The sequence below is a fragment of the Bombina bombina genome, chromosome 5 (genome assembly GCF_027579735.1).
Source record: "Bombina bombina isolate aBomBom1 chromosome 5, aBomBom1.pri, whole genome shotgun sequence".
Taxonomy (NCBI): Eukaryota; Metazoa; Chordata; class Amphibia; order Anura; family Bombinatoridae; genus Bombina; species Bombina bombina.
In genome coordinates, this window is record NC_069503.1 from 876,790,497 (window position 1) to 876,814,892 (window position 24,396).

The 24,396-nt window shown below is 41.1% G+C and overlaps 1 protein-coding gene across 1 annotated transcript in view; it reads right to left on the reverse strand.

The window, feature by feature from the left end:
- The window catches only part of PRKDC (protein kinase, DNA-activated, catalytic subunit), a 2,064,551-nt gene that overhangs the window by 1,152,818 nt on the left and 887,337 nt on the right, over positions 1 to 24,396 (reverse strand). The window contains 1 exon segment of the mRNA XM_053715028.1: positions 3,558 to 3,690. Within this exon segment, the coding sequence (XP_053571003.1) occupies positions 3,558 to 3,690 (133 nt within the window).

Here is a 24,396-nt window from a genome sequence, read left to right on the forward strand (position 1 = left end):
AACAGCAGTGGACCTTAGTTACAAATGCTAAGATCATCATCCTCCAGGCAGAAATCTTCATCTATCTCCTGCCTGAGAGTAAATAGTACAACACCGGTACCATTTAAAAATAAACTCTTCATTGAAGATAAAATAAAACTAACAGTTTAACACCTCTTTCACTTTACCCTTCCTGCTTAGAGCCGGCAAAGAAAATGACTGGGGGGTGGAGTTAAGGGGGGAGCTGTATGGACGGCTCTGCTGTGGTGCTCTCTTTGCTGTTAGTAAGGATAATATCCCACAAGTAAGGATGAATCCGTGGACTCGGTACATCTTGCAAAAGAAATAAGATAAGGTGTATCACATTGTAAAGCCGAAAGCTCAGAAACTCTGCGAGCAGAAGAAACAGCAACCAAAAATAAAACTTTCCAAGATAATAACTTAATATCTATGGAATGCATGGGTTCAAACGGAACCCCTTGAAGAACTTTAAGAACTAAATTCAAACTCCAAGGAGGAGCAATTGGTCTAAACACAGGCCTGATTCTAGTTAGAGCCTGACAAAAAGTTTGAACATCTGGAACATCTGACAGACGTTTGTGCAACAGAATAGACAAAGCAGAAATCTGTCCCTTTAAGGAACTTGTGGACAACCCTTTCTCTAATCCTTCTTGGAGAAAAGATAAAATCCTGGGAATCCTAACCCTACTCCATGAGTAGCACGTGGATTTGCACCACTAAAGATATTTACGCCATATCTTATGGTAAATCTTTCTAGTAACAGGCTTCCGTGCCTGAATCAAAGTATCAATGACCGAATCAGAGAACCCTCGCTTGGATAAAATCAAGCGTTCAATCTCCAAGCAGTTAGCTGCAGAGAAACTAGATTCCGGTGATGGAAGGGTCCCTGAATGAGAAGGTCCTGCCTCAATGGAAGCTTCCACGGTGGCAGAGAGGACATGTCCACCAGATCCGCATACCAAGTCCTGCATTGCCACGCAGGAGCGATTAGAATTACTGAAGCCCTCTCCTGTTTGATCCGAGCAATTACCCAGGGAAGGAGAGCAAACGATGGAAACACATAAGCTAGGCTGAACAACCAAGGCACTGCCAAGGCATCTATCAGTTCAACATGAGGATCCCTTAATCTGGATCCGTATCTTGGAAGCTTGGCATTCTGACGAGACGCCATTAGATCCAATTCCGGTCTGCCCCACCTGAGAATAAGAGCGGCAAAGACCTCTGGATGAAGTTCCCATTCCCCTGGATGAAACGTCTGTCTGATCTGAAAGTCCGCTTCCCAGTTGTCCACTCCTGGGATGTATATTGCTGACAGATAACAAGACTGAGCCTCCGTCCATCGAATTATTTTGGATACTTCCGTCATCGCTAAGGAACTCCTCGTTCCTCCCTGATGATTGATGTAAGCCACAGTCGTGAAAAAGTCTGCCCCCTACTAGATCCGGTCCCGGTTCGGGGGCCGCCCCTTCATGCTGTCTTGGGAGCAGCAGCGGGTCTCTTGGGTGATTTACCCTTGTTCCAAGCCTGGTTGGGTCTCCATACAGACTTAGCTTAAGCAAAGTTCTCCTGTTTAACGACAGAGGAGGAGGGGACTCCCTTAAAATTTCGAAAGGAACGGAAATTACTCTATCTACCCCTCTGCTTAGATGTTTTATCCTGAGGTAAAAGTTGGCCCTTACCTCCCGTAATGTCAGAAATAATCTCTTTCAAGCCAGGTCCAAATAGAGTCTTCCCCTTGATAGGAATAGACAAAAGCTTGGATTTAGAGGACACATCCGCAGACCAAGACTTTAACCACAAGGCTCTGCGCGCTAGAATGGCAAAACCTGCATTCTTAGCCGCTAACTTAGCGATCTGAAAAGCGGCGTCAGTGACAATGGAATTATCCAATTTTAGGACCTTAATCCTATCCATTATTTCCTCTAAGGAAGTCTCAGTCTTCAGAGATTCTTCCAAAACATCAAACCAAAAGGCAGCCACAGTTGTAACTGGTACAATGCGGGCCGTCGGTTGTAAGAGGAAACCTTGATGAACAAATAGCTTTTTTAGCAGACCCTCCAATTTTTTATCCATAGGGTCTTTGAAAACACAACTGTCCTCATTAGGAATAGTTGTACGCTTAGCTAGTGTAGAAATAGCACCCTCCACCTTAGGGACTGTTTGCCAACAATACATCAAGTTTAGCCCCAAAATGAAGATTAACAAGTATGGCGTGTCTAACAGAAGCTCTGAAGCTTCACATAGGCCCCGTTAAAGAGAAAAAAGAATCTAACACTCCAGTCACCCTGCCACAGCTCCGCTGTGGCTCCTACCTGCCTCCGGATGAGAACCGGACTGCGTGACCACTGATACTTGCAGCGCTCTTGGAACGCACTTAGGAGCTGCGCCAGAACACAGTAACTTCCACTGGCCTAAACTGCTACGCAACAGCGCTTCAGAAAAGCGCGCAAATGCAGCCCGCCCATCGTGGGCGTTAACCAAAAACTGAACTTTTCACACAAAAAAAAAACAAAAACGGCAAAACGCCATAAACATAGATTTGCCCGCATAAGTGATTCCATAACAGCCCCAGCGTCAGCCACAATTTTCAATAAAGGCAAAGCCAGATACCCTTAAGTAGAAAAATAAATGTCCCAGTGCTCCTGGCTAAAATCTGCCTGACTGTCTGGCTTTATCTGTTTAAAACAATCTACTACAAAATAGCAAAGTTAGTTCACAGTTCTGCTGCAAGCCCCTGAAATAAAACTGCACCTACCTCCATGCTGAGTAACAGCATGAAATCACTCACAGTATCCAGGGGTCCACTATCTCCTCCAGAGGTCCTGTGGATAAGAAAAAGGCCTTAGGCAAATTCACTAAGTCCATCTCCAGGCAACACCAATAAGGGAAGCGTAGTGAGAGTAAAACTCCACAAGTTCCCAGCAATTAGTCTTTCAGAAGCTGCCCAGAATAAAAATAGTACACAGAAGCACCATTTAAAATAAAAAATTCTTGATTGAAGAATCTAAACTAGCACCTCACGTTACCTCTTCCTATCACTAACGTAGGCAAAGAGAATGACTGGAGTGGGAGGGAAGGGAGGAGCTATTTAACAGCTCTGCTGTGGTGCTCTTTGCCTCCTCCTGCTGAACAGGAGGTGAATATTACATTAGTAATTAAGATGATCCGTGGACTCATTGTGTCTTAAAAAAGAAATAAATCACACTCAGAAGGTTTTAAGGATTCTGAGAGGGTGTTACAATAGTTATGTATATGTTTAGGTATATTATTTGCAATATACCTGTACTAAAGGCTTCTAAGAAAACTTATTATGCACAAGGATCATATGCACAATTAAGCAGAATAAAAACACTCACTTAAACACTGACAGCTTTTACTAAAAACATTTTTTGCTAATATAAGTGTATTGAAAAAATTATTTTTGCCCCTTTGCTAAAACTTGGATGCAAAACATATGGAGGTAAGTAGCAACACAAAATTAGGCTACAAACCTTCAATATGCCATAATACTGTAAAAGAGAGGAGAAAAAAAAATCTACACACTTATGCGTTCTTACCTGTGTCTGTATGACTGAATGAAGTAATTCTGCCTTGTAAAGTTGTTTGCAAGCAGAGAGAATAGAACTCAGCTTAATATAATCATGCCGGACATCTGTATTATATAAATCAACAGTGCATAGCTCCTCGATGCTAACAAGAAAAACAAAACACAAAGTGATGAACGTGCATGACACAATTGTAGCTTTACATAAGTAGCTATTGAATATGTTCATATTTCCTTTCATTTTAAAACAGTAACATTTTGAACCTCTTTAAATCCCTTAGTGTGCAGAATGATGTAGATACATCATCTTTGAGTCACCCGGAACACTGACCATATTTTCTTTGGTTTTGGATTGTGGAATCGTCACATAGTGTGTGAAGACACACATACGGCTATCTGAATAACTGAAAGAAGCTCTTAAAGGGATATGAAACAACATTTTTGATTGAAAGAAGCTCTTAAAGGGATATGAAACAACATTTTTGATTCAAAAAGAGCATGCACTTTTAAACCACTATTTTGCAATTTGCATCAATTGTTCATCGTTCTCTTGGTATCTTTTGTTGAAAAGCATGGACTTAAGCTCAGGAGCATGCTCATGTCTAAAGCACTATATGGCAACAGTTTTGCAACAATGATATCTATATGCAAGAGCATTATATGGTAACACTATTTCCTGTCATGCAATACTCCAGACACCTATCTATGTATCTCTTCAACAAAGAAATCCGAAATCTGTATAGTGTTCTATCTATACCTACTGTTTTTGGTGATCATGCACAGTAAAAAAAAGGTTGTTACAAAAATAACACAATATATTAGCACTCATATTACTGTATAAGGCTAATATATTTACAAGCATTATATACATCTTAACTTAAACCCAATCATTAAAAAATTGTAAGTAATTAAAATGTGCTTGGGATTCTGTAATAAATATTAGTTAACTTTATCACATAATATTTTATAATTTTCCAACATTTTGTGTCTGTTACATGTACATCAAATTAAAAGAAAGCAAATTAATGTGTCGATATGTGTGGGTTATTGTGTGGTTTGAGTTCTGGAAACAATTATACCTTGTTGCATTGATTATATTCCTGTGTATTCCTTCCTCTGATTATAAATTCTTTTGGATAATTTAATTCAAACAAAGCACATTTTCCCAAATATACAATATTATATTTTGTGAATAAATTATTGAATGAAGTTGCCATTCTGTAGTAGTTAGACAGAAGGTTGTGCCATTGAACATTTTAATTAAGAAAGAAGCAATTACATTTATCTTCTAAACACATGGCATCCAATCGGGTCATTGAACTAAATGTTGTAAGCTCCATTTAGTTCAATGGTACACATGCTACGGTTTTGGGAAAAAAACAGAGAAACAGAAGGGGACGCAAGTAAGGTAAGATAAGTTTTTGGGGAGTTAAATCTTAAACATGCTTTTTATTTTACAAGTTTTGCATAGTGCAGAATTATGTAACATTAGTATCTATATTTACTGTCTCTTGAAATTATTCGCTCAGAATTTTGCTTAAAAAGAGCAAAAATATTTTAAAGGGAAAATTTAGGTATTTCTGGTAGCTAAAGATGTTTATTAAGCAGTTTATGCACTCTCAGAAAATAACAAAATGTATGCATAACTGAAAATTTATTTATTTCATGATGATTAGAGCCCATCAAATTCCCCTCCTGACCACTAGGAGCAGGCAAAAATACTATAACACTAGAGCTTTAAATCCCTCCCACTTCCCATTATCCAAGTCATACATGTAGCCAAATAGATGAAGAAAACATAAAAGCAAGAAAGATAAAGTGGGGCAAAAGAAGTGCAAACACATACTGCCTCTATTTGAGAAAATGGCAAGCATAAATTGTGTACTCTGTTATAAGATGGTAAGAGTTCCAGAGTCATCATGTGTGAGAATCTATACCCAAGCAGTGAAGTCCACTAGATCACACTGAACTGGGGTGAGGGGCTCCAAACAGTAAAGCACACAGAACTTTACTGCCAAAAGTAGCCTGAAAAGAAGCATACAGAACAAGGTGATAACACTTCATGTGCAAAGAAGACCAAGTAGCTGCCTTGCAAATCTGATTAATAGAAGACTCATTAAGAAAAGCCAAATAAGTAGTATCTGATGTAGTAGAATGAGCAGCAATGTGCTCAGGGAGAGCTTTCCACACAACCAAATATGCCTTACAAATTAAGACGTTAAGTCAGGCAGATAGAGTAACAGCTGTAGCATTCTGACCCTTGCGAGGACCACAAAAATGAATAAAGATAGAAGAAGAAAGTATGAAATCCTTTGTGGCCTTCACATAATATTTGAGAGCTCACACAACATCTTGTAAAAAAGACGATCCTTGGGGTTCTTAGGAGCTGGACAAAAAGAAAGAACCACAATTTCATGGTTAACAGTATCTGTAGGTACTACATTAGGAAGTAAGGAATAGCTAGTGTGAAGATCAGAAAAACAAAATGTATGCTTACCTGATAAATTTACTTATTTCCGGGCATGGAGAGTCCAAGAAACATTCTAATTACTAGTGGGATATTCACTCCTGGCCAGCAGGAGGAGGAAAAGAGCACCTCAGCAGAGCTGTTAAGTATCACTTCCCTTACCCATAACCCCCAGTCATTCGGCCGAAGGGAAACGGAAAAACATAATTTATGTAAGAACTTACCTGATAAATTAATTTCTTACATATTGGCAAGAGTCCATGAGCTAGTGACGTATGGGATATACAATCCTACCAGGAAGGGCAAAATTTCCCAAACCTCAAAATGCCTATAAATACACCCCTTACCACACCCACAATTCAGTTTAACGAATAGAAATATAATTGTTTTTTATACAAAAAAACATAACCACCATAAAAAGGGTGGGTATAATAGACTCTTGCCAATATGAAAGAAATTATTTTTTTCAGGTAAGTTCTTACATAAATTATGTTTTCTTTCATGTAATTGGCAAGAGCTAGTGACGTATGGGATAGTAATACCCAAGATGTGGTACTCCACAGAAGAGTCACTAGAGAGGGAGGGATAAAATAAAAGCAGCCATATTCCGCTGAAAAAATTAAATCCACATCCAAAAAAATTTGTTTTTCTCATAGTTGAAAATAAAAAGCTTAAAACATAAGCAGAGGAATCAAAATGAAACAGATGCCTGAATAACTTTTCTACCAAAAACTGCTTCCGAAGAGGCAAATACATCAAAACAGTAGAATTTTGTAAATGTATGCAAAGAAGACCAGGTTGCTGCTTTGCAAATCTGATCAACTGAAGCTTCATTCTTAAAAGCCCACAAAGTGGAGACTGATCTAGTAGAATGAGCTGTAATTCTCTGAGGTGGGGCCTGACCCGACTCCAAATAAGCCTGATGAATCAAAAGCTTTAACCAAGATGCCAAGGAAATGGCAGAAGCTTTCTGACCTTTCCTAGAACCATAAAAGAAAATAAATAGACTAGAAGTCTTCCTGAAATCTTAAGCAGCTTCAACATAATATTTCGAAGCTCTTATAACATCCAGAGAATATAAGGATCTCTCCAAAGAATTCTTAGGATTAGGACACAAAGAGGAAACAACAATTTCTCTAATAATGTAGAATTCACAACTTTAGTTAAAAAAGTAAATGAAGTAAATAGATTTTACTGCCTTCATATCCCTCTGACATTAACTGTACTCTGAGAGGAATCGGTCTTCAGAATGCTGAGAAACATAAAGGTCTGAAAATATGGAATTTTAGCAATTTCCTTAAGAAAACATAATTTATGTAAGAACTTACCTGATAAATTAATTTATTTCATATCGGCAAGAGTCCATGAGTTAGTGACGTATGGGATATACAATCCTACCAGGAGGGGCAAAGTTTTCCAAACCTCAAAATGCCTATAAATACACCCCTCACCACACCCACAATTCAGTTTAACAAACTACCAAGTAGTGGGGTGATAAAGAAAGGAGTAAAAAGCTTTAACAAAGGAATTTGGAAATAATTGTGCTTAATACAAAAAAATCATAACCACCATAAAAAGGGTGGGTCTCACGGACTCTTGCCAATATGAAAGAAATCAATTTATCAGGTAAGTTCTTACATAAATTATGTTTTCTTTCATATAATTGGCAAGAGTCCATGAGCTAGTGATGTATGGGATAGAAATATCCAAGATGTGAAGAATCACTAGAGAAGGAGGGATAAAATAATAAGCCATTTTCCGCTGAACAAAATAAATCCACAACCCAAAATATAAGTTTATTCTCATAATGAAAAGTTAAACATAAGCAGATGAATCAAACTGAAACAGCTGCCTGAAAAACTTTTCTACAAAAAACTGCTTCTGAAGAAGCAAACACATAAAAACGGTAGAATTTAGTAAATGTATGCAAAGAAGACCAGGTTGCTGCTTTGCAAATCTGATCAACTGAAGCTTCATTCTTAAAAGCCCACAAAGTGGAGACTGATCTAGTAGAATGAGCTGTAATTCTCTGAGGTGGGGCCTGACCCGACTCCAAATAAGCCTGATGAATCAAAAGCAATAACCAAGATGCCAAGGAAATGACAGAAGCCTTCTGACCTTTCCTAGCACCAGAAAAGATAACAAATAGACTAGAAGTCTTCCTGAAATTTTTAGTAGCTTCAACTGAACAAGATCCGCATACCAGAAACTGTGAGGCAATGCTGGAGCTACCAGCAACACAAAGGATTGTTCCATGATGATCTTGGAAATCACTCTTGGAAGAAGAACCCGAGGCGGGAAGATATAAGCAGGTTGGTAACACCAAGGAACTGCTAACGCATCCACCGCTTCCGCCTGAGGATCCCTGGACCTGGACAGGTACCTGGGTGGTTTCTTGTTTAGATGGGAAGCCATCAGATGTATTTCTGAAAGACCCCACATCTGAACAATCTGAGAAAACACATCTGGATGGAGTGACCACTCCCCCGGATGTAAAGTCTGACGGCTGAGATAATCCGCTTCCCAATTGTCTATACCTGTTATATGAATCGCAGAAATTAGACAGGAGCTGGATTCCGCCCAAACAAGTATCCAAGACACTTCTTTCATAGCTCGGGGACTGTGAGTCCCACCCTGATGATTGATATATGCCACAGTTGTGATATTGTCTGTCTGAAAACAAATGAACGGTTCTCTCCTCAACAGAGGCCAAACCTGAAGTGCCCTTAAAATAGAACGGAGTTCTAAAATAATGATTGGTAACCTCGCCTCTTGAGATTTCCAAACCCCTTGTGCTGTCAGAGATCCCCAGACAGCTCCCCAACATGAAAGACTTGCATCTGTTGTGATCACAGTCCTGGTTGGACGAACAAAAGAGGCCCCTTGAACTATAAGATTGTGATCTAACCACCAAGTCAGAGAGAGTCGAAGATTGGGATTTAAGGATATTAATTGTGATATCTTTGTAAAATCCCTGCACCATTGGATCAGCATACAAAGCTAAAGAGGTCTCATATGAAAACGAGCAAAGGGGATCGAGTCCGATGCTGCAGTCATGAGACCTAAAACTTCCATGCACATAGCTACTGAAGGGAATGATTGAGACTGAAGGTTCCGACAAGCTGAAACCAATTTTAATTGTCTCTTGTCTGTTAGAGACAGAGTCATGGACACTGAATCTATCTGGAAACCTAAAAAGGTGACCCTTGTCTGAGGAATCAAATAACGTTTTGGTAAATTAATCCTCTAACCATATCTTTGAAGAAACAACACTAGTTGATTCGTGTGAGATTCTGCAGGATGTAAAGACTGAGCTAGTACCAAGATATCGTCCACATAAGGAAACACCGCAATACCCCTTTCTCTGATTACAGAGACTAGGGCACCGATAACTTTTGAAAAGATTCTTGGAGCTGTCGCTAGGTCAAATGGAAGAGCGACAAATTGGTAATGGTTGTCTAGAAAAGAGAATCTCCGAAACTGATAGAGGTCTGGATGAATAGGAATATGAAGATATGCATCCTGTAAGTCTATTGTTGACATGTAATGCCCTTGCTGAACAAAAGGCAGAATAGTCCTTATAGTCACCATTTTGAAAGTTGGCACTCTACATAACAATTCAACATTTACAAATCCAGAACTGGCCTGAATTAATTTTCTTTCTTTGGGACAATGAATAGGTTTGAATAAAACCCCAGACCCTGTTCCTGAAACGGAACTGGTATGATTACCCCTGAAAGCTCCAGGTTTGAAACATACTTCAGAAAAGCCTGAGCCTTTAATGGATTTGCTGGGATGCGTGAGAGAAAAAATCTTCTCACAGGTGGTCTTACTCCGAATCCTATTTGGTACCCTTGAGAGACAATACTCTGAATCCAATGATTTTGAACAGAATCTGCCCAAATGTTTTGGAAGAATCTTAATCTGCCCCATACCAGCTGAGCTGGAATGAGGGCCGCACCTTCATGCAGACTTTGATTTCTTAAATGGTTCGGATTTACTCCAACTTGAAGAAGGTTTTCAATTGGAACCAGATTCTTTGGGGGAAGAATTAGGTTTCTGTTCCTTATTTTGTCTAAAAAAACAAAAACGGTTAGAAGCTTTAGATTTACCCTTAGGTCTTTTATTCTGAGGCAAAAAAACTCCATTCCCCCCAAGTGACAGTTGAAATAATCAAATCCAACTGAGAACCAAATAACGTATTACCTTGGAAAGAAAGAGATGGCAATCTAGACTTAGATATCAAATCAGCATTCCAATATTTGAGCCACAAAGCTCTTCTAGCTAAAATAGCTAAATACATAGTTTTAACATCAATTTTGATGATATCAAAAATGGCATCACAGATAAAATAATTAGCATGTTGAAGCAAGCGAATAATGCTAGACAAATCAGGATCCATTTCCTGTTGCGCTAAGCTTTCCAACCAAAAAGTTGATGCAGCTGCAACATCAGCCATAAAAATGGCAGGCCTGAGAAGATAACCAGAATATAAATAAGCTTTCCTTATATAAGATTCAAGTTTCCTATGTAAAGGATCTTTAAAAGAAGTACTATCTTCAATAGGAATAGCAATATGTTTAGCAAGAGTAGAAATAGCCCCATCAACCTTGGGGATCTTTTCCCAAAACTCCAATGTAACTGCTGGCAAAGGATACCATTTTTTAAACCTTGAAGAAGGAATAAAAGAAGTACCAGGCCCATTCCAATCCTTAAATAGCATCAGGAACTGGAAAAACCTCTGGAGTAACCATAGGAGGTTTATAAACAGAATTTAAACGTTTACTAGTTTTAATATCAAGAGGACTAGTTTCCTCAATATCCAATGTAATCAACACTTCTTTTAACAAGGAACGAATATACTCAATTTTAAATAAATAAGTAGATTTGTCAGTGTCAATATCTGAGGAAGGATCTTCTAAATCAGATAAATCCTCATCAAAGGAGGATAATTCAGTATGTTGTCGGTCATTTGAAATTTCATCAACTTTATGAGAAGTTTTAAAAACATAATTTATGCTTACCTGATAAATTCCTTTCTTCTGTTGTGTGATCAGTCCACGGGTCATCATTACTTCTGGGATATAACTCCTCCCCAACAGGAAATGCAAGAGGATTCACCCAGCAGAGCTGCATATAGCTCCTCCCCTCTACGTCAGTCCCAGTCATTCGACCAAGAATCAACGAGAAAGGAGTAACCAAGGGTGAAGTGGTGACTGGAGTATAATTTAAAAGATATTTACCTGCCTTAAAAACAGGGCGGGCCGTGGACTGATCACACAACAGAAGAAAGGAATTTATCAGGTAAGCATAAATTATGTTTTCTTCTGTTATGTGTGATCAGTCCACGGGTCATCATTACTTCTGGGATACCAATACCAAAGCAAAAGTACACGGATGACGGGAGGGAAAGGCAGGCTCATTATACAGAAGGAACCACTGCCTGAAGAACCTTTCTCCCAAAAATAGCCTCCGAAGAAGCAAAAGTGTCAAATTTGTAAAATTTGGAAAAAGTATGAAGTGAAGACCAAGTTGCAGCCTTGCAAATCTGTTCAACAGAGGCCTCATTCTTAAAGGCCCAAGTGGAAGCCACAGCTCTAGTGGAGTGAGCTGTAATTCTTTCAGGAGGCTGCTGTCCAGCAGTCTCATAGGCTAAACGTATTATGCTACGAAGCCAAAAAGAGAGAGAGGTAGCAGAAGCTTTTTGACCTCTCCTCTGTCCAGAGTAAACGACAAACAAGGAAGAAGTTTGGCGAAAATCTTTAGTTGCCTGCAAGTAGAACTTGAGGGCACGAACTACATCCAGATTGTGTAAAAGACGTTCCTTCTTTGAAGAAGGATTTGGACACAAGGATGGGACAACAATCTCTTGATTGATGTTCCTGTTAGTGACTACCTTAGGTAAGAACCCAGGTTTAGTACGCAGAACTACCTTGTCTGAGTGAAAAATCAGATAAGGGGAATCACAATGTAAGGCTGATAACTCAGAGACTCTTCGAGCCGAGGAAATAGCCATTAAAAACAGAACTTTCCAAGATAACATTTTTATATCAATGGAATGAAGGGGTTCAAACGGAACACCCTGTAAAACGTTAAGAACTAAGTTTAAACTCCATGGTGGAGCAACAGCTTTAAACACAGGCTTGATCCTAGCTAAAGCCTGACAAAAGGACTGGACGTCTGGATTTTCTGACAGACGTCTGTGTAACAAAATGGACAGAGCTGAAATCTGTCCCTTTAATGAACTAGCTGATAAACCCTTTTCTAAACCTTCTTGTAGAAAAGACAGTATCCTAGCGATCCTAACCTTACTCCAGGAGTAACCTTTGGATTCGCACCAGTATAGGTATTTCCGCCATATTTTATGGTAAATCCTTCTGGTAACAGGCTTCCTAGCCTGAATTAGGGTATCAATAACCGACTCAGAAAAACCACGTTTTGATAAAATCAAGCGTTCAATTTCCAAGCAGTCAGCTTCAGAGAAGTTAGATTTTGATGTTTGAATGGACCCTGTATCAGAAGGTCCTGTCTTAGAGGTAGAGACCAAGGCGGACAGGATGACATGTCCACTAGATCTGCATACCAAGTCCTGCGTGGCCATGCAGGTGCTATTAGAATTACTGATGCTCTCTCCTGTTTGATTTTGGCAATCAATCGAGGAAGCAGCGGGAAGGGTGGAAACACATAAGCCATCCTGAAGTTCCAAGGTGCTGTCAAAGCATCTATCAGAACTGCTCCCGGATCCCTGGATCTGGACCCGTAGCGAGGAAGTTTGGCGTTCTGGCGAGACGCCATGAGATCTATCTCTGGTTTGCCCCAACGTCGAAGTATTTGGGCAAAGACCTCCGGATGAAGTTCCCACTCCCCCGGATGAAAAGTCTGGCGACTCAAGAAATCCGCCTCCCAGTTCTCCACTCCCGGGATGTGGATTGCTGACAGGTGGCAAGAGTGAGACTCTGCCCAGCGAATTATCTTTGATACTTCCATCATTGCTAGGGAGCTTCTTGTCCCTCCCTGATGGTTGATGTAAGCTACAGTCGTGATGTTGTCCGACTGAAACCTGATGAACCCCCGAGTTGTTAACTGGGGCCAAGCCAGAAGGGCATTGAGAACTGCTCTCAATTCCAGAATGTTTATTGGAAGGAGACTCTCCTCCTGATTCCATAGTCCCTGAGCCTTCAGAGAATTCCAGACAGCGCCCCAACCTAGTAGGCTGGCGTCTGTTGTTACAATTGTCCAGTCTGGCCTGCTGAATGGCATCCCCCTGGACAGGTGTGGCCGATAAAGCCACCATAGAAGAGAATTTCTGGTCTCTTGATTCAGATTCAGAGTAGGGGACAAATCTGAGTAATCCCCATTCCACTGACTTAGCATGCATAATTGCAGCGGTCTGAGGTGTAGGCGTGCAAAAGGTACTATGTCCATTGCCGCTACCATTAAGCCGATCACCTCCATGCATTGAGCTACTGACGGGTGTTGAATGGAATGAAGGACGCGGCATGCATTTTGAAGCTTTGTTAACCTGTCTTCTGTCAGGTAAATCTTCATTTCTACAGAATCTATAAGAGTCCCCAAGAATGGAACTCTTGTGAGAGGAAAGAGAGAACTCTTCTTTTCGTTCACTTTCCATCCATGCGACCTTAGAAATGCCAGAACTAACTCTGTATGAGACTTGGCAGTTTGAAAGCTTGAAGCTTGAATTAGAATGTCGTCTAGGTACGGAGCTACCGAAATCCCTCGCGGTCTTAGTACCGCTAGAAGGGCACCCAGAACCTTTGTGAAGATTCTTGGAGCCGTAGCCAATCCGAATGGAAGAGCTACAAACTGGTAGTGCCTGTCTAAGAAGGCAAACCTTAGATACCGGTGATGATCTTTGTGGATCGGTATGTGAAGGTAAGCATCCTTTAAATCCACTGTGGTCATGTACTGACCCTCTTGGATCATGGGTAAGATTGTCCGAATAGTTTCCATTTTGAACGATGGAACTCTTAGGAATTTGTTTAGAGTCTTTAAATCTAAGATTGGCCTGAAAGTTCCCTCTTTTTTGGGAACCACAAACAGGTTTGAGTAGAACCCTTGTCCTTGTTCCGACCGCGGAACCGGATGGATCACTCCCATTAATAACAGATCTTGTACGCAGCGTAGAAACGCTTCTTTCTTTATCTGGTTTGTTGACAACCTTGACAGATGAAATCTCCCTCTTGGGGGAGATAATTTGAAGTCTAGAAGGTATCCCTGCGATATGATCTCTAGAGCCCAGGGATCCTGAACATCTCTTGCCCAGGCCTGGGCGAAGAGAGAGAGTCTGCCCCCCACTAGATCCGGTCCCGGATCGGGGGCTCTCGGTTCATGCTGTCTTTGGGGCAGCAGCAGGTTTCCTGGCCTGCTTGCTCTTGTTCCAGGACTGGTTAGGCTTCCAGCCTTGCCTGTAACGAGCAACAGCTCCTTCCTGTTTTGGTGCAGTGGAGGTTGATGCTGCTCCTGTTTTAAAGTTCCGAAAGGGACGAAAATTAGACTGTCTAGCCTTAGCTTTGGCTTTGTCTTGAGGTAGGGCGTGGCCCTTACCTCCTGTAATGTCAGCGATAATCTCTTTCAAACCGGGCCCAAATAAAGACTGCCCCTTGAAAGGTATATTAAGTAATTTGGACTTAGAAGTAACATCAGCTGACCAGGATTTTAGCCACAGCGCCCTACGTGCCTGTATGGCGAATCCTGAGTTCTTAGCCGTAAGTTTGGTTAAATGTACTACGGCCTCCGAAATGAAGGAATTAGCTAGTTTAAGGACTCTAAGCCTGTCCGTAATGTCGTCTAGCGTAGATGAACTAAGGTTCTCTTCAAGCGACTCAATCCAAAATGCTGCCGCAGCCGTAATCGGCGCGATACATGCAAGGGGTTGTAATATAAAACCTTGTTGAACAAACATTTTCTTAAGGTAACCCTCTAATTTTTTATCCATTGGATCTGAGAAAGCACAGCTATCCTCCACCGGGATAGTGGTACGCTTAGCTAAAGTAGAAACTGCTCCCTCCACCTTGGGGACCGTTTGCCATAAGTCCCTAGTGGTGGCGTCTATTGGAAACATCTTTCTAAATATTGGAGGGGGTGAGAACGGCACACCGGGTCTATCCCACTCCTTAGTAACAATTTCAGTTAGTCTCTTAGGTATAGGAAAAACGTCAGTACTCGCCGGTACCGCAAAGTATTTATCCAACCTACACAGTTTCTCTGGTATTGCAACGGTGTTACAATCGTTGAGAGCTGCTAAGACCTCCCCTAGTAGTACACGGAGGTTCTCCAATTTAAATTTAAAATTTGAAATATCTGAGTCCAATCTGTTTGGATCAGAACCGTCACCCACAGAATGAAGCTCTCCGTCCTCATGCTCTGCGAGCTGTGACGCAGTATCAGACATGGCCCTAGCATTGTCAGCGCACTCTGTTCTCACCCCAGAGTGATCACGCTTGCCTCTTAGTACTGGTAATTTAGACAAAACTTCAGTCATAACAGTAGCCATATCTTGTAATGTTATCTGTAATGGCCGCCCAGATGTACTAGGCGCCAAAATATCACGCACCTCCCGGGCGGGAGATGCAGGTACTGCCGCGTGAGGCGAGTTAGTCGGCATAACTCTCCCCTCGCAGTTTGGTGAAATTTGTTCACATTGTACAGATTGACTTTTATTTAAAGTAGCATCAATACAGTTAGTACATAAATTTCTATTGGGCTCCACCTTGGCATTGGAACAAATGACACAGATATCTTCCTCTGAGTCAGACATGTTTAACACACTAGCAAAAAAACTTACAACTTGGTTATAATCTTTTTTAGCAAAAAAACGCACTGTGCCTCAAAGAGGTACTAACGATTAAATGACAGTTGAAATAATGAACTGAAAAACTGTTATAGCACCAAACTTTAAAACAACACAATCTTTTAGCAAAGGTTTGTTCCCATTAGTAAAAACAACACTAATTAAATTTGTACATAAGAAAATAAAACAACGTTTTTATTCACAGTCACTATAAGGATTCTCACAGCTCTGCTGAGAGAATTTACCTCCCTTCAAAGAAGTTTGAAGACCCCTGAGATCTGTCAGAGATGAACCGGATCATGCAGGAAATATAAAAGTAACTGACTGGAATTTTTTGATGCGTAGCAAAGAGCGCCAAAAACGGCCCCTCCCTCTCCCACACAGCAGTGAAGAGAAACGAAACTGTCACAATTAAAGCAAAAAAACTGCCAAGTGGAAAATAATGCCCAAATATTTATTCACACAGTACCTCAGCAAAGTTAAACGATTCTACATTCCAGCAAAAACGTTTAACATGAGAATAGTTATTAAAAGGATTAATGACCTTTAACAGAGTAGTTCCGGTGAAATACCATCCCCAGAATACTGAAGTGTATACATACATGTCATTTTAACGGTATGGCAGGCTTTTCTCATCAATTCCATTCAGAAAATAAAAACTGCCACATACCTCAATGCAGATTCATCTGCCCGCTGTCCCCTGATCTGAAGCCTTTACCTCCCTCAGATGGTCGAGAACAGCAATATGATCTTAACGACTCCGGTTAAAATCATAGTAAAAATCTCTGTCAGATTCTTCCTCAAACTCTGCCAGAGAAGTAATAACACGCTCCGGTGCTATTTTAAAATAACAAACTTTTGATTGAAGTCATAAAAACTAAGTATAATCACCATAGTCCTCTCACACATCCTATCTAGTCGTTGGGTGCAAGAGAATGACTGGGACTGACGTAGAGGGGAGGAGCTATATGCAGCTCTGCTGGGTGAATCCTCTTGCATTTCCTGTTGGGGAGGAGTTATATCCCAGAAGTAATGATGACCCGTGGACTGATCACACATAACAGAAGAAATACCTTTTATGTTTATTAGAAGGTGGGATGGCAGACAAAGCCTTCAGAATCGCATCAGCAATAAAATATTTTATATTCACAAATATATCATTTACATTAGATGTTGAAGGAACAACAGGCATTGTACTATTACTGATGGACACACTTTCTGCATGTAAAAACTTATCATGACAACTATTACATACCACAGCTGGAGATATAATCTCCACAAATGTACAACAAATGCACTTAGCTTTAGTAGAACTGTTATCAGGCAGCAGGGTTCCAACAGTGGTTTCTGAGAAAGGATCAGATTGAGACATCTTGCAAATGTAAGATAAAAAAACAACATATAAAGCAAAATGATCAATTTCATTATATGGCAGTTTCAGGAATGGGGAAAAAATGCAAACAGCATAGCCCTCTGACATAGAAAAAGGCAAGAGGCATATAGGAATGGGGTTTTAAATAATGAAATTGTTTGGTATCAAGTATGACGCACAACACAAATTGAATTTTTTTTTGGCACTAACAACATCCGGAAATGACACACTCGAGACATTGTAGACGCAACCTTGAGCAAGGAACTCGGTGTCAACTAAGACGCCAGCAATTACGAATTTGCGTCATCGGATGTACCTTTGAGCCAAAAAAATTCAGAGAAAAGACTATACCCCAGGTAAGAATTTTTTTTCCCTAAATATGTTTTATCCCAAATATGAAACTGATAGTCTGCAAAAGGAAAAATACATAAACCTGACTCATGGCAAATATAAGTACAATGCATATATTTAGAACTTTATATAAATGCATAAAGTGCCAAACCATAGCTGAGAGTGTCTTAAGTAATGAAAACATACTTACCGAAAGACACTTATCCACATATAGCAGATAGCCAAACCAGTACTGAAACAGTTATCAGTAGAGGTAATGGAATATGAGAGTATATTGTCGTTGTGAATAAGGGAGGTAGGAGATGAATCTCTATGACCGATAACAGAGAACCAATGAAATAGATATCCCGCGAGGAAAACCACTGCATTCAATAGATGATACTGCGTTCACATCCCTCTGACATTCACTGTACTCTGACAGGAATCGGTCTTCAAAATGCTGAGAAGTGCATATCAATGTAGGATCTAAGCACAAACTTACTTCACCACCTCCATAGGAGGCAAAGTTTGTAAAACTGAATTGTGGGTGTGGTGAGGGGTGTATTTAAAGACATTTTGAGGTTTGGAAAACTTTGCCCCTCCTGGTAGGATTGTATATCCCATATGTCACTAGCTCATGGACTCTTTCCAATTACATGAAAGAAATAACACTAAAAGAGAGAAAATCGGACAAACCCTTATAAAAACTCCCCTACAGGAACTCAAGGAATCTAGAAACTCAAAGAATTAAAGCTGTAAGCTTTACGAGAACACCACACAAAAAATTTCTCCAGATCTTATGAATCAAGGTGTCAATAATCTTGTCAGAAAAACGTCTCTGAGAGAGCACTAAGCGTTCATTCACCATGCCGTCAAATTTAAAGTTTTGAGATCTTGATAAAAGACTTTGAGGGAGAAGATTTGTACTTAGAGTACATCTTCAAGGTGGGCATGAGAACATATGAACCAGATCTACCAAAGAAATCATGCAAGGCCATGCTGGAGTAATCAGAATTAGTGAGGCTTGCTTGCAAAACAGGTTGATGACCAGGGATCCACTATGGCATCTATCAGACTCGTCAGGTCAAATGGAGGCCTGGCACAATACTGAGCAGTTTGTAATTTGAGGGAAAGGCAATGAGATCTATCCAATGTCTCATAATGAGATCGAAAACTTCCTGATTCAGAGACCATTCTCATGGGTGAAACTTGCGCCTGAGAAATTATGCCTCCCAATTGTTCACATACAGAATATGGATGACAAAAATCATGCAATGATGACATTCTGCCCTGTTGATAATACGGTATAATTGTTTTAGACTTGAAGTTAAACCATATTATTGATGGTTAAAAATCCAACCCTTCATGCTTTAGTCATGTCACACATAGCCATACAAAAGAGAAGAAAAAAGGTTTGTCCCTAAAATGATTCTAAAAGACTTTTCAGTATTGTAAAACCATAATTGTAATGATAGGTCAGTACCGAAGCTGAATTATATGAAGACAGGAGTGGATTCATAAACATTTGCCTTGGTCTAATGAAGCACAGTACAAAATCCCTTTCTACCAAACGATGCTTGCAAGAAAGACCTTGTGGCCATCATGCATAACTTTTCCATGGAGGATTCGGGATTACAAGCTCAGCAATCTGCAACTACACACAAAAAAACAACAAATATTAAAAATAACTGGCATTTACATTAGTTATGATGATTATATAGCAAGTATAACTAGCTAAATACATTGTTTTGAAGCTATTTTGTCCTTTCATGTCACTAGAATAGAAGCCAAAGGGAAAAATTGAATTCCTAATGTCCTCACCAGTGACAACAAATATCTGAAAGATACAAAAACATAGAGAATAAAATAATTAACTTTTGCAAAAATAAAAACATAATTTATGTAAGAACTTTTCTGGTAAAAACAGAATTTATGCTTACCTGATAAATTACTTTCTCCAACGGTGTGTCCGGTCCACGGCGTCATCCATAACTTGTGGAAATATTCTCCTCCCCAACAGGAAATGGCAAAGAGCACAGCAAAAGCTGTCCATATAGTCCCTCCCAGGCTCCGCCCCCCCAGTCATTCGACCGACGGACAGGAGAAAAAAAGGAGAAACTATAGGGTGCCGTGGTGACTGTAGTTAAAGAAAGAAATTTATCAAACCTGATTAAAAAAGTAATTTATCAGGTAAGCATAAATTCTGTTTTCTCCAACATTGGTGTGTCCGGTCCACGGCGTCATCCATAACTTGTGGGAACCAATACCAAAGCTTTAGGACACGGATGAAGGGAGGGAGCCAATCAGGTTACCTAAACAGAAGGCACCACGGCTTGCAAAACCTTTCTCCCAAAAATAGCCTCCGAAGAAGCAAAAGTATCAAATTTGTAGAATTTGGCAAAAGTGTGCAGAGAAGACCAAGTCGCTGCCTTACATATCTGATCAACAGAAGCCTCGTTCTTGAAGGCCCATGTGGAAGCCACAGCCCTAGTAGAGTGAGCTGTGATTCGTTCAGGAGGCTGCCGTCCGGCAGTCTCGTAAGCCAATCGGATGATGCTTTTCAGCCAAAAGGAAATAGAGGTAGCAGTAGCTTTTTGACCTCTCCTCTTGCCAGAATAAACAACAAAAAGAGAAGACGTTTGTCTGAAATCCTTTGTTGCTTCTAAATAGAACTTTAAAGCACGGACTACATCTAAATTGTGTAACAAACGTTCCTTCTTTGAAACTGGATTCAGGCACAAAGAAGGCACAACTATTTCCTGGTTAATATTCTTGTTGGAAACAACTTTTGGAAGGAAACCAGGTTTAGTACGCAAAACAACCTTATCTGAATGAAACACCAGATAGGGCGGAGTACACTGCAGAGCAGATAATTCAGAAACTCTTCTAGCAGAAGAAATAGCAACCAAAAACAGAACTTTCCAAGATAACAACTTGATATCAATGGAGTGTAAGGGTTCAAACGGAACCCCTTGAAGAACTGAAAGAACTAAATTTAGACTCCAGGGAGGAGTCAAAGGTCTGTAAACAGGCTTGATCCTGACCAAAGCCTGAACAAAAGCTTGAACATCTGGCACAGCTGCCAGTCGTTTGTGTAACAAGACAGATAAAGCAGAAATCTGTCCTTTTAGAGAACTCGCTGACAATCCCTTATCCAAACCTTCTTGGAGAAAGGAAAGGATCCTAGGAATTTTAATCTTACTCCATGAGAATCCCTTGGATTCATACCAACAGATATATCTTTTCCATATTTTATGGTAAATCTTTCTAGTCACAGGTTTTCTGGCTTGTACCAGAGTATCTATCACAGAATCCGAAAACCCACGCTTAGATAAAATCAAGCGTTCAATTTCCAAGCAGTCAGCTGGAGAGAAACTAGATTTGGATGTTCGAATGGACCTTGTACTAGAAGATCCTGTCTCAAAAGTAGCTTCCATGGTGGAGCCGATGACATATTCACCAGGTCTGCATACCAAGTCCTGCGTGGCCACGCAGGAGCTATCAAAATCACCGAGGCCTTCTCCTGTTTGATCCTGGCTACCAGCCTGGGAATGAGAGGGAACGGTGGAAACGCATAAGCTAGGTTGAAGACCCAAGGCGCCACTAATGTATCCACTAGAGCCGCCTTGGGATCCCTGGATCTGGACCCGTAGCAAGGAACCTTGAAGTTCTGACGAGACGCCATCAGATCCATGTCTGGAATGCCCCATAATTGGGTCAATTGGGCAAACACCTCCGGGTGGAGTTCCCACTCCCCCGGATGGAAGGTCTGACGACTCAGATAATCCGCCTCCCAGTTTTCCACTCCTGGGATGTGGATCGCAGATAGGTGGCAGGAGTGATCCGACGCCCATTTGATGATTTTGGTCACCTCTCTCATCGCCAGGGAACTCCTTGTTCCCCCCTGATGATTGATGTAAGCAACAGTCATCATGTTGTCTGATTGGAATCTTATGAATCTGGCCTTTGCTAGTTGAGGCCAAGCCCTGAGAGTATTGAATATTGCTCTCAGTTCCAGAATGTTTATCGGGAGAAGAGACTCTTCCCAAGACCATAGACCCTGAGCTTTCAGGGAATCCCAGACCGCGCCCCAGCCTAATAGACTGGCGTCGGTCGTGACGATGACCCACTCTGGTCTGCGGAAGCTCATTCCCTGGGACAGGTGATCCTGGGTCAGCCACCAACGGAGTGAGTCTCTGGTCTTCTGATCTACTTGAATCACTGGAGACAAGTCTGTATAGTCCCCATTCCACTGTTTGAGCATGCACAGTTGTAATGGTCTTAGATGAATTCGCGCAAAAGGAACTATGTCCATTGCTGCAACCATCAACCCTACTACTTCCATGCACTGAGCTATGGAAGGCTGTAGAACAGAGTGAAGAACTTGACAAGCGTTTAGAAGCTTTGACTTTCTGACATCTGTCAGGAAAATCTTCATTTCTAAAGAATCTATTATTGTCCCCAAGAAAGGAACTCTTGTCGACGGAGACAGGGAACTTTTCTCTATGTTCACCTTCCACCCGTGAGATCTGAGAAAGGCCAGAACGATGTCTGTGTGAGCCTTTGCCTTTGAAAGAGACGACGCTTGTATTAGAATGTCGTCCAAGTAAGGTGCCACTGCAATGCCCCTTGGTCTTAGAACCGCTAGAAGGGACCCGAGCACCTTTGTGAAAATCCTTGGAGCAGTGGCTACCCCGAATGGGAGAGCCACAAACTGGTAATGTTTGTCCAGAAAGGCGAACCTTAGGAACTGATGATGATCTTTGCGGATAGGAATATGTAGATACACATCCTTTAGATCCACGGTAGTCATAAATTGACCCTCCTGGATTGTAGGTAAAATCGTTCGAATAGTTTCCATTTTGAACGATGGCACTCTGAGAAATTTGTTTAGAATCTTTAAATCCAGAATTGGTCTGAAGGTTCCCTCTTTTTTGGGAACTACAAACAGATTTGAGTAAAACCCCAGTCCTTGTTGCACAGTTGGAACTGGGTGTATCACTCCCATTTTTAACAGGTCCTCTACACAATGTAAGAATGCCTGTCTCTTTATTTGGTTTGAAGATAAACGAGAGATGTGGAACCTTCCCCTTGGGGGTAGTTCCTTGAATTCTAGAAGATAACCCTGAGAGACTATTTCTAGTGCCCAGGGATCCTGAACATCTCTTGCCCAAGCCTGAGCAAAGAGAGAGAGTCTGCCCCCTACTAGATCCGGTCCCGGATCGGGGGCTACCCCTTCATGCTGTTTTGGTAGCAGCAGCAGGTTTCTTGGCCTGTTTACCCTTGTTCCAGCCTTGCATCGGTTTCCAAGCTGGTTTGGTCTGGGAAGCATTACCCTCTTGTCTAGAGGCTGCAGAGTTGGAGGCCGGTCCGTTCCTGAAATTACGAAAGGAACGAAAATTGGACTTATTCTTAGCCTTGAAAGGCCTATCTTGTGGGAGGGCATGGCCCTTACCCCCAGTGATGTCTGAAATAATCTCTTTCAATTCTGGCCCAAAGAGGGTCTTACCTTTGAAAGGGATATTAAGCAATTTTGTCTTGGAAGATACATCCGCTGACCAAGACTTTAGCCAGAGCGCTCTGCACGCCACAATTGCAAACCCTGAATTTTTTGCCGCTAATCTCGCTAACTGCAAAGCGGCATCTAAAATAAAGGAATTAGCTAACTTAAGTGCGTGAATTCTGTCCATAACCTCCTCATACGGAGTCTCTCTACTGAGCGATTTTTCTAGTTCTTCGAACCAGAACCACACTGCTGTAGTGACAGGAATAATACACGAAAACAGAATTTATGTTTACCTGATAAATTTCTTTCTCCAACGGTGTGTCCGGTCCACGGCGTCATCCTTACTTGTGGGATATTCTCTTCCCCAACAGGAAATGGCAAAGAGCCCAGCAAAGCTGGTCACATGATCCCTCCTAGGCTCCGCCTACCCCAGTCATTCGACCGACGTTAAGGAGGAATATTTGCATAGGAGAAACCATATGGTACCGTGGTGACTGTAGTTAAAGAAAATAAATTATCAGACCTGATTAAAAAAACCAGGGCGGGCCGTGGACCGGACACACCGTTGGAGAAAGAAATTTATCAGGTAAACATAAATTCTGTTTTCTCCAACATAGGTGTGTCCGGTCCACGGCGTCATCCTTACTTGTGGGAACCAATACCAAAGCTTTAGGACACGGATGAAGGGAGGGAGCAAATCAGGTCACCTAAATGGAAGGCACCACGGCTTGCAAAACCTTTCTCCCAAAAATAGCCTCAGAAGAAGCAAAAGTATCAAACTTGTAAAATTTGGTAAAAGTGTGCAGTGAAGACCAAGTCGCTGCCCTACATATCTGATCAACAGAAGCCTCGTTCTTGAAGGCCCATGTGGAAGCCACAGCCCTAGTGGAATGAGCTGTGATTCTTTCGGGAGGCTGCCGTCCGGCAGTCTCGTAAGCCAATCTGATGATGCTTTTAATCCAAAAAGAGAGAGAGGTAGAAGTTGCCTTTTGACCTCTCCTTTTACCTGAATAAACAACAAACAAGGAAGATGTTTGTCTAAAATCCTTTGTAGCATCTAAATAGAATTTTAGAGCGCGAACAACATCCAAATTGTGCAACAAACGTTCCTTCTTTGAAACTGGTTTTGGACACAGAGAAGGTACGATAATCTCCTGGTTAATGTTTTTGTTAGAAACAACTTTTGGAAGAAAACCAGGTTTAGTACGTAAAACCACCTTATCTGCATGGAACACCAGATAAGGAGGAGAACACTGCAGAGCAGATAATTCTGAGACTCTTCTAGCAGAAGAAATCGCAACCAAAAACAAAACTTTCCAAGATAATAACTTAATATCAACGGAATGTAAGGGTTCAAACGGAACCC